Here is a 16,044-nt window from a genome sequence, read left to right as displayed (position 1 = left end):
TCCAGCATTTACTGCTTGTAGATTTTTGGATAGCAGCCATTTTGACCAGCGTGAGATGGTATCTCATTGTGGTTTTGATTTGTATTTCTCTGATAATGAGTGATGCTGAGCATCTTTTCACGTGTAATAAACTTTTTTTCTATGGATCTGAAATTTTTTTCCTCTTTGTCTTTGGCTTTTTAGTCTTTTACTGTAGTGTGCTACAGTGTGGTTTTCCTCGTATATGTTTTCCTTGTAGTTTATGGAATTTCTTGAATCCATAAATTGAGGTATTACCTCACCTTAGTAAATCCTCAAATACTAACTGTTCAGATATTATTTCTATATCATTCTCTCTCACCTTTTTCTTGAACTGTAATTACAGGTGTGTTAGATATTTTTGCTGCATCTCATGTCTGTTTCTTCTGTATTTTCCATTCTTCTTTATTTTGTGCTTCAGCTTTCACATTTTTTTCATAGCTTGTGTCCTTCCAGTAATTCTCTCTTCCATTTTGATTAATCTGTGGTTGAACCCATATACTGAGTTCTTTATTTCAGTTATGCTACTTTTAAGTTACCAACTTTCCACTCAGATACTTTTATAGGTTTAATATGTGCACTGAAATTCTCAGTTGTTTACTTACTCTATGCCCCTCAATTATTGTGCGCGTTCACGGTAAAGCCGTCATTATCTGAACCCTTAGCCCAATCTCTGCTTTTAATGTTGCTGATTGTGTCAGTGACGTTTCATTCTCCTTCTACGCCTTTTTTTTTTTCTTTCTTTAGCGTGTGCCAAAAATTATACAGGAAAAAATGTAGAGATAATTTGAAGCTTGAGATGATGTTATCTGCTTTGGGACATGGTTTATATTTGTTTCTGGCAACAGGTTAGCAGAAAAGTCCCAGTTCACCAAGAGCAGTGACGTTATCAAAAGTTTTGCTCACTTCCTCATTTCTTGAGATGTCCTTGACTTATAAGTCTTAACTTACTTGTTAGTTCTTGAATGACTTCAACTAGTTTTCTTAAAACTACATTTTCCAGCTTTTTAAGTTGGTCTCAGAAGGAGTGAAAGTGAAAGTGAAGTCGCTCAGTCGTGTCCGACTCTTTGCCACCCCATAGACTGTAGCCCACCAGGCTCCTCTGTCCATGGGATTTTCCAGGCAATAGTACTGGAGTGGATTGCCATTTCCTTCTCCAGGGGATCTTCCCAACCCAGGGCTCGAACCGGGGTCTCTCACATTGTAGACAGACGCTTTACCATCTGAGCCACCAGGGAAGTCAGGTGGTTTGAATTAAATAGTCCTCTATTACCAGAAGTGGAAACCCTCTTGTATTTAGAAATAAAAAATAAACTAATACTATCCAACAGCCTATATATCAGGGTTCCTTTCAAAGAACTCTAAAAATTCTGAAATCCCTTTCCATTTTTATCCATATACACATCATATATATGAAATATATATATATAGCCTATATGTCAATTATATATATGTTATATACTTATATAAGATATATATAAGTAATAAATGAATTACTTAGATATATTAGTGAAAGTGAAAAAAAATGTTAGTTCCTCAGTCATGTCTAGCTGTTTGCAACCCCATGAACTATAGGCCACCAGGCTCCTCTGTCCATGGAATTCTCCAGGCCAGATTACTGGAATGGGTAGCCATTGCCTTCTCCAGGAGATCTCAACCCAGAGATCAAACCTGAGTCTTCTGCATTGTAGGCACATTCTTTACTGTCTGAGCCACCAGCAAAGCCTAGGAAGTTTAATCAGCTTCTCTCTGGTCATGGATTGCCATTCCCCAAAATTCCACTTATCTACAGACAAATATTTTTTTAAACTGCAGTTTGTTTCATGCTTCACTAGACTGAAATCTCTAATCACATTTTTTTTTCCTGTAGAAAGTTGAAGTGATTCCAAATCTTATATTACAAAATAGTATGATAGTGCCTAAAATATAGTTAGGGAATTTTAATTATAAGCAAGTCTCTTCTTAGGAGCATACATTCCAGGTTGTCTTTGGTTACCTGCATTAATTCCGTGGCACTAATTTATCAGCTCTTAATACCTAATTGTGTTGGCACTATTAGCAAGTACTCTATACAGCTATGGTAACACAAGACCTACAAATAAACAATATACATAATGTGTCTCTGTGCTCTAAACTGGTATTAAAAGGAGGAAAGCTTGAGAAGAAAATGCTTGTAATCATATAGTAAAAATACCATAAGAGAACATGATTTGATTAGAAATGCTCTGGAGTAAAAATTATAGACATTAAAGTCTTTTAATGACTTCAATACTCAAACATTTAATACAAAAATATTTGAACTTCTATGATATATAAAGACATATGTTATGTGTGAATCTTCAGTTTTAAAGAAAAATAGGAAGTATGTTATTGATGACAGCACCAAAATGGGAATTATGAAAGTCTGACTTTAAAGTGAAGTGAAACTGTCCTAGGGATTGGAGGAACCAAGACTGAACCTGCCTGTTTTTGAAGGCTGTTGGGCCAGATCCAATTTTTTTTCACCCCTAGTTTGACTAGCTTCCTTTCTTGGCCAAAACCAGAAGTCCAAATTTGGCATTGGCTTCAGGAGTAGCAAATTTAAGTTTTAGCACATTAGAGCAGTAATTTAATGTATTCAATATGATTAAAATAAAATTAAAATGTCAGTTATGACTGGAAAAACGAATAAATAAAACAAAAATATAGTGTTTACTTTTGGTCTGTATGGAGAGGTTCTCATCTATTTGAAAATTAGAATAGGTGCTTGAAAATACGATCACTCCTAGAATCTAAAAGATTTGGTACTTAATAATGTTAGGTAATCATAATGAAACTAGATGAGACAGCAGCTAATTACAGGTCAAAAAACATATTTATCACCATTTTGACACTAAACTGTTTCTTAATTCATGTTAATGCAAGCTATAGTGAAAGTGAAAGTCACGCCGTCGTTTCTGGCTATTTGCAACCCCACGGACTATACCATCCACGGAATTCTCCAGGCCAGAATACTGGAGTGGGTAGCCGTTTCCTTAGAAAGGAATAAAATAAAATATTTTTTCCCCAGAGTTTTGGCTAATACAATAGTAAGTTTTTAAATTTTTTCTTAAATATTTTGATTCTAAACTTGTATACATTACAAGACAACCCAAGAACCTGTGTTCCTTAATGTCTTCATTTTGTTTGATTTTTGCTAGCTTTGTTTTGATAAAGAAATTATGTCCGTTTCCATTTAGGTATATACTCTTTGTGTGATCTTGAGCAAGTTACTTATCAAACTCTCAAAACCAGTTTTCTCTGTAAAATATTGATAGTCATAATATATTCTTAAGAGCTTCTGGGAAGACTGAATCAGAAAATTTAAGTATAAACTCTTAGCACAGTACCTAGCAAGAAATGCAATAAATATTACTAATTGCAAATAAGACAAAACAAAACAAAAGAAGCCACACACTTATACTTTAAAAGTAACTGTTGCCAAAGATTACAAGTTTTGAGCACTCACTATGTGTCTATAATGTGTGCTTTAAGCATTTCCCAAGTTGAATCTCATGTAATCCTCAACAACTAGAAATTGTTAGTATTTAACTTTACAAATGAAAAATAATGCTAGAAAAACACCAATACAGTATACTAGCATTATTTTTCATTTGTAAAGTTAAATACTAACAATTTCTAGTTGTTGAGGATTACATGAGATTCAACTTGGGAAATGCTTAAAGCACACATTATAGACACATGCGGGGATGACCCAGAGGGAGGATAAAGGGAGGAGTGAGGTGGGAGGGCGGTTCAGGAGGGGGAACTTATGTAAACCCGGGGCAAATTCATATCAATGTATGGCAAAACCAACCAATATAATATTGTAAAATAATTTGCCTCCAATAAAAAATAAATTAATTACCTAAAAAAAAGAAAAATAATGCTACACAGGGAAGTTAAATAATGTCCCCAGGCACACAGTCAATAAAAGGAAGAACCATGATTCAAACTGTGTTTGACTAACTATAGAATCTACGCCTGTGAAAGGGTGACAGTGTTAATTGTTCAGTCATGTTCAACACTTTGTGACCCTATGGACTGTAGCCCACCAGGCTTCTCTGTCTATGGGATTCTTGAGGCAAGAGTACTGGAGTGGGTTGCCATGCCCTCCTCCAGGGGATCTTCCCAACCCAAGGATCGAACCTGGGTCTCCTGTATTTTCTGCATTGGCAGGTGGGTTGTTTACCATCTGAGCCACTATCAAGCTATGCCTCTTTTTACATTAGAGTGTTATCAGGCTCCAAATTGAATATTTGAAACAAACAAAAAAAAGGAAGCTTGGTAGGAAATATTTAAGTCAATAATTAAGAAATTATTTTAAGGCAATAAATTTAAGAATAAATAATAAATAAATTTATTTTAAGGCAATAAATTTAAGAATAAATTTTAAGGCAAGATCAGATATTGAAACCTAAGTAGAAATCAGAGGTGATATAGAATAAACCAAGACAGGTACTGGACATGATATTAATATAAATAACAATAAGCAAATAAATCAAGCAAATCAATGTTGAATCTATAAAATGCTCAGGCTCTTAGTTTTATATCATAGGAAAAACTAACTGGTATCTGACACATAGTTATCCTCAGAACAGGTATGGTTAAATATTCTTCAACTTTTAGGTCTAATTTAAGGGTCTAAAACTGGCAGCTAGACAAAAATTGCCAACGACTCATGAACAAAACAAAATATAAGGATATTTCATAAAACATGGTCTGTTAATAGGGTATAATTATTTACCTTATGTCATTTAATATAACTTGACATTTCTTGTTAAATATTCCCTAAATTTAAGCATATTTTAAATCCCAGACCAACAGGATATAACTACCATCCAATCTGACTTGCTAGTGACCTCCAAATAAAGGCAACAAAAATAATCAAAGCATTTTAGTAAAATTTATAAGATGAATCATGAAAACCCCACAGAGGCAATATTGAAAAGTAGATACGTATTTTTACATTTGTTTTTTTTTCTTTTTTACAAAATCAGATGTTTTATAAAATACTTTTTATTATAGAAAAAAATTCAAATAATACTATCATCTAATTCCAACAAAGCCAATGAAATTATTACAGTGCCAGCATGCAACTATTCCACTATTGAGAAACTGTTCCACATAGAATCATTCAATCTAAATCTACAGTAAAATTTAATTCTGATCTCCCTCACTTTTGGGGGGTAAGATATCCAATTAATTTTATTTGAATTTTTAAAGGGAAAGCAGTTTTTCTCATGTTTTAAAATTAGATTGTGGTGATATTTATTAAAATTATATTTCTGTTGGATAACTGTAAATATATTGACATTTATCAGACCATATTCAGAAAGGGTGCATCTTACACTCTGTCTAGGAACACCTGGTTAAAAATGCGCCCTCCAGTGGGAAGCGATGGTTAGTCAGGTAGCTAACTTGGAAGTTGACTGGCTTCTAACCAGCCAGAAAATACAGAATGTGAGACTAGGAGGTGGGTAAGGCCAGAGCAGCAGTTAAAGATAACATGGTGTTCAACCTGGCCTTAAATGATTAAATAATCCTTGCCTCACTCTTTTCCCATTAAAAAGGAGGCAGAAATAAACATTAGGGAAAATAATTTTCTGCTACTTACATTTTTGCAAAGCCCATTCTTTAAAAAAAAATGCCTTACAGTGACTATTAGTCTGGTCCCATCACTTCATGGGAAATAGATGGGGAATCAATGGAAACAGTGTCAGACTATTTTTTGGGGCTCCAAAATCACTCACTGTGGATGCTGATTGCAGTCATGAAATTAAAAGATGCTTACTCCTTGGAAGGAAAGTTATGACCAACCAGGACAGCATATTAAAAAGCAGAGACATTACTTTGCCAACCAAGGTCTGCCTAGTCAAGGCTATGGTTTTTCCCGTGGTCATGTATGGATGTGAGAGTTGGACTGTGAAGAAAGCTGATCACCAAAGAATTGATGCTTTTGCACTGTGGTGCTGGAGAAGACTCTTGAGAGTCCCTTGGGCTGCAAGGAGATCCAACCAGTTCATTATAAAGGAGATCAGTCCTGGGTGTTCATTGGAAGGACTGGTGCTGAAGCTGAAACTCCAATACTTTGGCCACCTCATGGGAACAGTTGACTCACTGGAAAAGACTCTGATGCTGGGAGGGATTGGGGGCAGGAGGAGAAGGGGAGGACAGAGAATGAGATGGCTGGATGGCATCACCGACTCGAAGGACATGAGTTTGAGTGAACTCCAGGAGTTGGTGATGGACAGGGAGGCCTGGCGTGCTGTGGTTCATGGGGTCGCAAAGAGTCGAACACAACTGAGCGACTGAACTGAACTGAACTATTAGTCACTAGAATATAAGCTGCATACATAACAAGACCCTTCAGTGAAATTAATAACATGCTCCCAAATGCACTTGAGTTTTAAAAAGAAGTAAACTAAACACATTTCATACTGAGGAAAGAAAACAAAAATGCACATCATATCAGAAAGCATATGTGGCAATGTTCCTTTTTTTTTTTTATCACTGCTATAGTATAAAAATCAATGAATACAGTGCGTACTTATATGCCATTCTTGATAGTAACATATCTTCACCTTTGATATGTCACAGAACAGGTTGAGATAGATTCCTTCTTTCTGATTCTGAAGTACATGCTAATTTAAAGAGCAAAAATGCCCTAATTATCTTTCTTCCTAGGCATATCCTTCCTAAAGTAATGATGCTACTACTTAACAGATAAGATCTATGGAGTTGTTATTTATTTTAGCAAAATTTCTACTCTTCCTTTCAAAAACAGTGAAACTGAGACTGCTACAAAGAAATGAACCCTGATTAAAACTGGTCTTGTTTTATATTGAAAGTATATTTTAGTTCTATTAAAACACTAATCCATAAACATTTTTGAAATAATGTTGATTTTTAAACATTCAATGGTTATCCCTTTTTTTAATGTTTTGCCATAGGAATTTCAATTATTTAAAAAATTGGATGTTAAAACAAATTTCTTAATACCATCATCTACCGATCTAACAATTTCCATGATTTGCTACACTTGCTTTATCTATCTTTCTAGGTATATTTTTATTACTATATGCTTAAAGGAAATTCTAGACCCTATGTCTTCTACCTCGACTTAGCAAGGTATCTCTGAATAAATATAAAAGTAGTAGCTATTACATTTTTCTTTAGTTGAGACATTACAGAATAGAAACATAAATTAAAGTGTATCTATTTTTAATTATGCTATGATGATGTATAATTTTTAGGATTTATTTAAAACATACAAAGACAGGGCTTCCCAGGTGGTGCTAGTGGTAAAACATACAGAAGACAAAGTTTTAAGATTTTTGAGTAGTTCACTTTCATGCAAAATATTTTGACTCTATTATTTCCTATTAGAAATTACAATCCAAAACTATAGGTGAAAATTATTACCGTTTTAATATTAAAGAAAAAGCAACAGAAAACTTGTTTTAAGTCATATTTGCTGTTCTATTACATTTAAATATTCCTGCTTAATAAGTCCATAATTGTTCTGAATATAGAAACAGGGAATACAATCTGCCACTCCACTTATATATGCAGATTTTTTACCCTAGAAGTGAGTTGGACAAGCTTCAAATATAGTAAAATATTTAAAATTCCAGGGTTTAATTCATAATGCTTAAATGCAATTTGCATATGGCAGTAAGTATATGAGAATATAATTTCAACATGTATTCACTTCAATCGATACAAGGTAACATATTCTGTCAGTGTAAAATTTAAATAAAGTTAGTAACACTGATGATATAGCATTATAATTTTCACACATGAATACAAAGAATTTAAATTTATATATGCAACAATACAAATACTAAACTACCATGCTAAAGATACCAAGTTAGTATTTTAGCTCCAAGAACCATATTTGACTTTTACTTAGTTAAGTTTTATACATAATTATTTATATATGTGCTTTAGGACTAATGAAGATTTTTAAAATTTTTCTTTAAAGACAATTTTCCATCTTTTTAATTTTTCTATATGTCTGTCATTAATTCATACCTTCAAAGAAACCATCTCTTTGGGGCTGTGCTTTCTCTGGTGGTTTTGTAACAGAAACTTTATTTTCATTGTTTTTGAATAATGCTAGGCGCACAGTGGGATCTAGACAAAGAAAGAGTAAGACAAAAGTTCAGCTCTGGTTCTTTCCTTCTCTCAAATTACTAAACATTTTCTATATTAATATTAAAAATAATAGCCATTCTATAAAATTTTGTGAAATTGATTATGATTTAAAAAAAATATCTTTATAATATAGCAAAGTACCCAACTTCTATATACTCTTGGTTATCAGATTAAGAACCAGACAATACTTACTACACAGGGCAGAAACACGAATAATGAGAAAAAATTTCACTTAAAATTTCCAGTTACGCCATCAACTTTTTATTTCTGGAGGTGTTTTACTGTTTATTTTAACTCCTTTGTTACATTCCCGATATTTTTTTTTTCAAATACATTTTTTCATAAATATACATAGATAAAAGCTATTGATTAGGAAAGGCCATTTTTCCTTCTCTGAACTATAAGAAGGTAAGATATAGGAGATGGAAGCAAGACAAATGAGATAAGAAACATAAAATACAATTTTCATTGATTTTACAGATAAATGAATGATTTCTGGTTTGCATTGATCTATGATATTTCACATAATGAAGATGTATAAATTCTAAGTATTTTTTATAGCCAAGAGAATCCTGAATATATTAATTTTACAAAAAATAATTGTAAAAGTAGGGTCCTAAAACTTTTTATTGATAATAAATGGTTCAAAGGAATGTGAAATTGGGGATTTAGTGTGGTTTAATTAAGACAAAAGGTTTGTGCTTGTTGAAGAACTGTAATACAGAGTAGAAAGTTCTTCATTTAAAGTAGGTTAATATACTTTAAAAAAGATAGGTTGTATCTGACTGATATAATGTTGTATGTCAGTGATACATCAATAAAAAAATAAATGAAGTAGGCTAATGTAAAACCACAATTCAGAACAGTCTACATTTTATTGATACCTTTATATCATCTTGCAAAAAGAGACTTTAAGAATTTTCTATTAATACCTAGTATAATTCAAGTGAATATGTTAAATGAAAACTGAGATTTAAAATATCATAAAACCCAAATTACTTATTTTAATTAAATGCTAAGATAGCATGTTTTTTCAAATGTGAATTAGAAAAGCAGAAAAGTATTTGCAGTTATTCTCAAGTATGAGTATGCTGAAGATTTCCATTAGTCTTCCAGTTATAATTCACCCTGAAGGGGACGACAGAAAATGAGATGGCTGGATGGCATCACTGACTCTGTGGACATGAGTTTGAGTGAACTCCAGGAGTTGATGATGGACAGGGAGGCCTGGTGTGCTGTGATTCATGGGGTCTCAAAGAGTCGGACACGACTGAGCGATTGAACTGAACTGAACTGAAGCATGATTCACATGTTTCAGAGAGATTTTGTTTTTCAGATTAGGGAAAATATCAGTCAATATTTGGACACATCTCATAATTGTAAGCGACCTAGGTATTGTAAGAGTTGGATGCTTCTATATGAATACATATGAATTATCAATAATAATAATAACTATATATTAAATTGAACAAGTACTATATATCACTTAAATCAGTAAACAAATACTGGTATGATAAAAAGAGCATTCGTGGACATCCTTGGTACGTCAAGGTTGTATATTGTCACCCTGCTTATTTAACTTATATGCAGAGTACATCATGAGGAACGCTGGGCTGGAAGAAGCACAAGCTGGAATCAAGATTGCTGGGAGAAATATCAATAACCTCAGATATGCAGATGACACCACCCTTATGGCAGAAAGTGAAGAGGAACTCAAAAGCCTCTTGATGAAAGTGAAAGAGGAGAGTGAAAAAGTTGGCTTGAAGCTCAACATTCAGAAAACAAAGATCATGGCATCTGGTCCCATCACTTCACGGGAAATAGAAAAACAGTGGAAACAGTGTCAGACTTTATTTTGTTGGGCTCCAAAATCACTGCAGATGCTGATTGCAGCCATGAAATTAAAAGATGCTTTCTCCTTGGAAGGAAAGTTATGACCAACCTAGATAGCATATTAAAAAGCAGAGACATTACTTTGCCAACCAAGATCCCTCTAGTCAAGGCTATGGTTTTTCCAGTGATCATGTATGGATGTGAGAGTTGGGCTGTGAAGAAAGCTGAGCACGGAAGAATTGATGCTTTTGAACTGTGGGGTTGGAGAAGACTCTTGAGAGTCCCTTGGACTGCAAGGAGATCCAACCAGTCCATTCTAAAGGAGATCAGTCCTGGGTGTTCATTGGAAGGACTGATGCTGAAGCTGAAACTGCAATACTTTGGCCACCTCATGCGATGAGTTGACTCACTGGAAAAGACTCTGATGCTGGGAGGGATTGGGGGTGGGTGGAGATGGGGACGACAGAGAATGAGATGGCTGGATGGCATCACCGAGTCGATGGACATGAGTTTGAGTGAACTCCGGGAGTTGGTGATGGACAGGGAGACCTGGCGTGCTGTGATTCATGGGGTCGCAAAGAGTCGGACACAACTGAGCGACTGAACTGAACTGGTGGCTCAGAGGTAAAGAATCCACCTAGCAATACAGGAGACATGGTTCTGATCCCTAGTCCGGAAGATCCTGCATGCCACAGAGCAACTAAGTCCATGTGCCACAACTACTGAGCCTGTGCGCTAGAGCCTCCGAGCTACAGCCACGTAAGCCTGCGTGCTTAGAGTCCTTGCTCCCAACAAGACAAACCACTGCAGTGAGAAGGCCGAGCGCCGCAACAAGGGAGCAGCAGAGCGCCACAACTAGAAGACCCAACACAGCCAGAAACAAATGTTTTAATAAAAGATCATTAGTCAGTCAGGGAAGGCAGGTTACTACGGGTTTACATATTCTATGATAACTTATTATAACCTTTAATTTTTCTACACATTCTCCTAACTTTCTTGCCCTTTCATTTGATCTTTTTGTATTTCCTGACAAGAAACACTACACTTGTACAAAACTGGGTTAGAGCCAAGCTCCAATTTTAATAGTTGTATAATTCTGGACAAATGGGTCCCACCCTCTTCTTCCTTTTTGTCCAATAATATTAACTTTGAAATATTACTGTGCAAATTAATTGTGTGCAAAAGCATCAAGACATAAGTGTAGGTGGGTACTCAATAAAGGGCACCTATTAAACAGATAATTACTACATAAAAAACAGTAACATTTCCTGGAGACGATCTTAAATCATTACTAGAATAAGGAATGATATAAAGGAACAGATGTTCGATCCATAATTGACTTCATTTAATTCAATATAGCACATGAAATAAAAGCAATGGATCTTCTCTAAGTTCTTTTGTACTCTTTTGGGCAAATAATAAGCTCTCCATGACTTGATTTCTTAATATGTAAACCATGGATAAGGATAGTACTTTCTTCACACTACTATCATGATTAAATAATTCAACACATAAAATATTTAGAAGAGTTGTCTAGTTCTATATTCTCCAGGCAAGAATAATGGAGTGGGTAGCCATTCCCTTCTTCAGAGGATCTTTCCAACCCAGGGATCAAACTTGGGTCTTCTGCAATGCAGGCAGATTCCTTACTGTCTGAGCCACCAGGGAAGCCCTAATTTACTCAATAAGATCATTTTATTCATCAAGAGCACATAAATAATACTACATTTTTAATATTTTTATTTCACAGCATTCTGATTATATCACCTTAAATGGGTTTAAAATAATTCAAGTTGCAAAGGAATAATAATAAGGAATATTTACAAGAAACCAAAAATATAGTAATTCTAGGTGGGAAAAAAAATTACCTGATTCTAATGGTTCCTGAAAAGACCACCATGAATGATACCATTGCTACCTTCAAAAAATACACAATTGAGTAAGAAAGCCAGTAGATAAGGATATTATAAAGACCATTCCAAAGTCATTTAAATCTACTCCTCAGCAATCATCAATGGCAGGTCTATGCTGCGGTTTTTAAAATTTTTGTATCTCCCAGTATGACTTGCCCAGTATTTGAGAAATAGGTTTTAAATACATCTTTGTCATTTATTTAGAGAAACCCATAAGTAAAGCGCAGTTCATGGGATCGTAACGAGTCAGATACGACTTAGCAATTGAACAACATCAATAAGTAAGCTGAGTTTCCATTATGTATGTGGTTCTGTGCTTGACACTGTATATCATTACTTCATTTAAGTAAGAATTTTCTTTGGGCATTATAATATCCTTAAAATTACTTCAATCTCTTTACAGATTTTACGAAATAAAATAATTTTATTTCAATCTGTAAAGATCCCAAGCAATCTCTTTACAGTTTCTTTAATCTTAAACTTAGCTCACTGGTTTATCTTACTAATGACATACATGAAAATCTGAAAATCTGATTATTATCCATTTTCTGTATGTGCCATTCAGAGCAATACTATAAAATAAGTTTTATGTTAAGGTTGAATGACTATAGTTCATTATTTATTAACAAGTATTATTTACTAATTTAAATTTGCTTTCTCACGGTTAAGAGTCTGCCTGCAGTGCAGGAGACCTGGGTTCGATCCCTGGGTTGGGAAGATACCCTGGAGAAGGAAATGGTAACTCACTCCAGTATCCTTGCCTGGAAAATTCCATAGACAAAGGAACCTGGCAGGCTACAGTTGATGGGGTCGCAAAGAGTTGGACAGGACTGAGCAACTTCACTTTCTTTTCTTTCTTTCTCAAACAAAGGCTTCCCTGGTGGTTCAGATGGTAAAGAATCTGCATGCAATGCAGGAGACCTGGGTTCAGCCCCTGGGTCAGGAATATCCCCTGGAGAAGGGAATGGCTACCCACTCTAGTATTCTTGCCTGGAGAATTCCATGGACAGAGAACCTAGCAGGCTATAGTCTATGGGTTTGCAGAGGTGGACACAACTTAGTAACTAAGACTTTCACTTTTTTCTTAAACATAAACATATATTTAAAATGACTATAAACTACACAGTCATACACATACACGGATTTATAGGTCTTTAGTGATGTTTATCTAACTTACTGCTGATCTGCTTAATAGTTATTTATTGAACATCTACTATAGTATTTAAATGACTATAAAATGCACTAAAATACATTAAATGACTATAAAATGGGGCTTCCCTCATAGCTCAGTTGGTAAAGAATCTACCTGCAATACTGGAGACCTGGATTCAACTCCTGGGTTGGGAAAATCCCCTGAAGAAGGAACTGGCAACCCACTCCAGTGTTCTTACCTGGAGAATCCCATGGACAGAGGAGCCTGCAGGCTACAGTCCATGGGGTTGTAATAGTCGGACACGACTTGTGACTAAACCGCCACTACGGTATTAGGTTCAGGGAATTTGGTGGGGAACAAGTGGAGACTGAGTCCTCCATGGTTTTAGTATTCAAATAAGTTTTATTATTGGTTTATTTATAGCACAATGAAGTAACATTTAATCAAAATTCTTTTAAGTTCCTTTTGGAAATCACTGAGGTGAACAAAATAAATCAGCAATATGCTTCACTTTGTCAGTTTTGTCTAAGCTGTTTCCTTTTGATCCTTCCTCCTTAACATGTCTTAACTGTCTTATCATTTTGCAACCTGATCTCTTTGCTATAGCTCATGAACAGCTCAATTCATACTAAAAAGTTAGCTTTTATTATTTCCTATATGGCTTCAGTTCAGTTCAGTTCAGTTCAGTCGCTCAGTCGTGTCCGACTCTCCGCGACCCCATGAATCACAGCACGCCAGGCCTCCCTGTCCATCACCAACTCCCGGAGTTCACTCAAACTCATGTCCACAGAGTTGGTGATGCCATCCAGCCATCTCATTCTCTGTCGTCCCCTTCTCCTCTGATGCTATATGGCTTAATTTTTGGCTATAACTAAATGATACCAACACAATCTCAAGCTTTTTTCTTCATTCACATGGGATCAGCAAATATTTATTGAATGCTTTCCATGTACTTGACACTGTGCTAGGCGTTGTCAACAGCTGCAAGATGATTCTTATCCCTAGTAATGTGTGTGTGCACATGTGTGTGTGCTCAGTTGTGTCTGATTCTTTGCCACCCCATAGACTGTAGCCCGCATGGCTCCTCTGTCCTTAGTGTTTCCCAGGCAAGAATACTGCAGTGGGTAGCCATCTCCAGGGGATCTCCCTGACTCAGGGATTGAACCCAGGTCATCTGCAGTGCAGGCAGATTCTTTACCACTGAGCCATCTGGAAAGCCCAATATCCCTAATGGGAGTTCTAGCTTTATAATGAAATTAACCTTCTTTTCTTCATTCCGGTTTATCTTTCTTCTAACTCTAAAATTTAATATGCATAAATATGATAAATGTTAGAAAGCCACATTATGTTTTCATCCTTATATTCTTAGCCCTTAAACTTACCATTCGCTCTCCACTAAAATCCCTACACACAGACCTCTCCTCTTTGAAGAGAGCTCCACATCAAAAATCAAAAGGTTTTTCACAGTATGAAATTTGGATTAATGCTTCCATACTTCTATATTTATGCCCCACTGCCTTGAGGATTACTGCTTTGTTAGACTGAAAGGATTCCATTTAATTTTCTCTTCTCTGATTGTCCCATCTGACACTCTCCCTACACCAGGAGACCAGGGTTCAATCCCTGGGTCGGGAATATCCCCTGGAGAAGAAAATGGCTACCCACTCCAGTATTCCTGCCTGGAGAATTCCATGGACAGAGGAGGCTGGAAAAAAATAGATGTGATTATAAATTAATGTTATTAAGTGTCAGATGAAAACTAAACAAATACTTGGGGAAAAAAAACAAAACAAAACGGGGCTTCCCTGGTGGCTTAAAGAGTAAAGAATCTGCCTGCAATGCAGGAGACACAGGTTCAATCCCTGAATTGGGAATATCCCCTGAAGAAGGAAACGGCAACCCATTCCAGTACCCTTGCCTGGAGAATTCCATGGACAGAGGAGCCTGGCGGGCTACAGTCCATGGGATCACAAGGAGTCAGACAGGACTGAGTGACTACACCCATAGAGCTGGTTAATCTCCCGCAGCTTTATGAATAATGTTGCCCTCTGGTGGCCTGAAATTTTCAAGTTGGCAAGTTGGACATGTAAGAAATACACATATATAACTGTATATTTCAAAATTATTAGTAAATTTTAAAGTATTTAACAGAATTAAAATGTTTAAAATATAATTTAAATGTATTAAGTAATAAAAGTTTAAAATTATGGCCATTAGAGTGAAAGTGAAAGAAAGTGAAAGTCGCGCAGTCATGTCCCAATCTTTTCTATATAGTCCATGGAGTTCTGCAGGCCAGCAAACTGGAGTGGGTAGCCCTTCCCTTCTCCAGGGGATCTTCCCAACCCAGGGATCAAACCAAGGTCTCCCACATTGCAGGCAGATTCTTTACCAGCTGAGCCACAGGGGAAGCCCAAGAATACTGGAGTGGGTAGGCTATCCTTTCTCCAGTGGATCTTCCCGACCCAGGAATCGAACTGGGGTCTCTTGCATTGCAGGCGGGTTCTTTACCAACTGAGCTATAAGGGAAGCCCAAATTACTTAATAGTATATCACAATTCATTAATTAATTGCATATATTAATTGACTGCGTTAACACTAGAAAATATTTTATTCTTTAAGAAGAAAGACTGAATTACAGAGTCTTAAATTATTTGCTCACATATACAAAAAGACATAAATGCTATATCGTCTACCTACTAAAGATTAAAATATAATTGTACAGGACCCCACTGATTTTCTTTTTCATCTTTAATCTTACCTTGACTATATCTATTCTGGGTATGTGTGGTAAAGGGGGGAGTAAAGAACAAGAGTAAGAAGGATTTAAAGGTCACCATTTTGTCTTACACTTCAGAATGCAAAGTTTTGAAAATTGGTTTCATTTCATCAATCTTATAGTATTTTGATAAAATATTCTTTTGAGAAACAAAACAAAAGCTTAATATAAAG

The 16,044-nt window shown here is 35.6% G+C and overlaps 1 protein-coding gene across 1 annotated transcript in view; it reads right to left on the bottom strand.

Annotated features, from left to right (window-relative positions):
- LRRIQ1 (leucine rich repeats and IQ motif containing 1) overlaps positions 1–16,044 on the bottom strand; it is a 224,601-nt gene that overhangs the window by 78,454 nt on the left and 130,103 nt on the right. The window contains exon 22 of the mRNA XM_055396048.2: positions 8,074–8,175. Coding sequence (XP_055252023.2) covers positions 8,074–8,175 — 102 coding nt within the window. The remainder of the gene's footprint in view (positions 1–8,073; positions 8,176–16,044) is intronic.

The sequence above is a fragment of the Moschus berezovskii genome, chromosome 6 (genome assembly GCF_049115385.1).
Source record: "Moschus berezovskii isolate FMDL1 chromosome 6, NW_MosBer_1.0, whole genome shotgun sequence".
NCBI classification, from domain to species: Eukaryota; Metazoa; Chordata; class Mammalia; order Artiodactyla; family Moschidae; genus Moschus; species Moschus berezovskii.
This window is presented reverse-complemented; position numbering and strand designations above follow the sequence as displayed.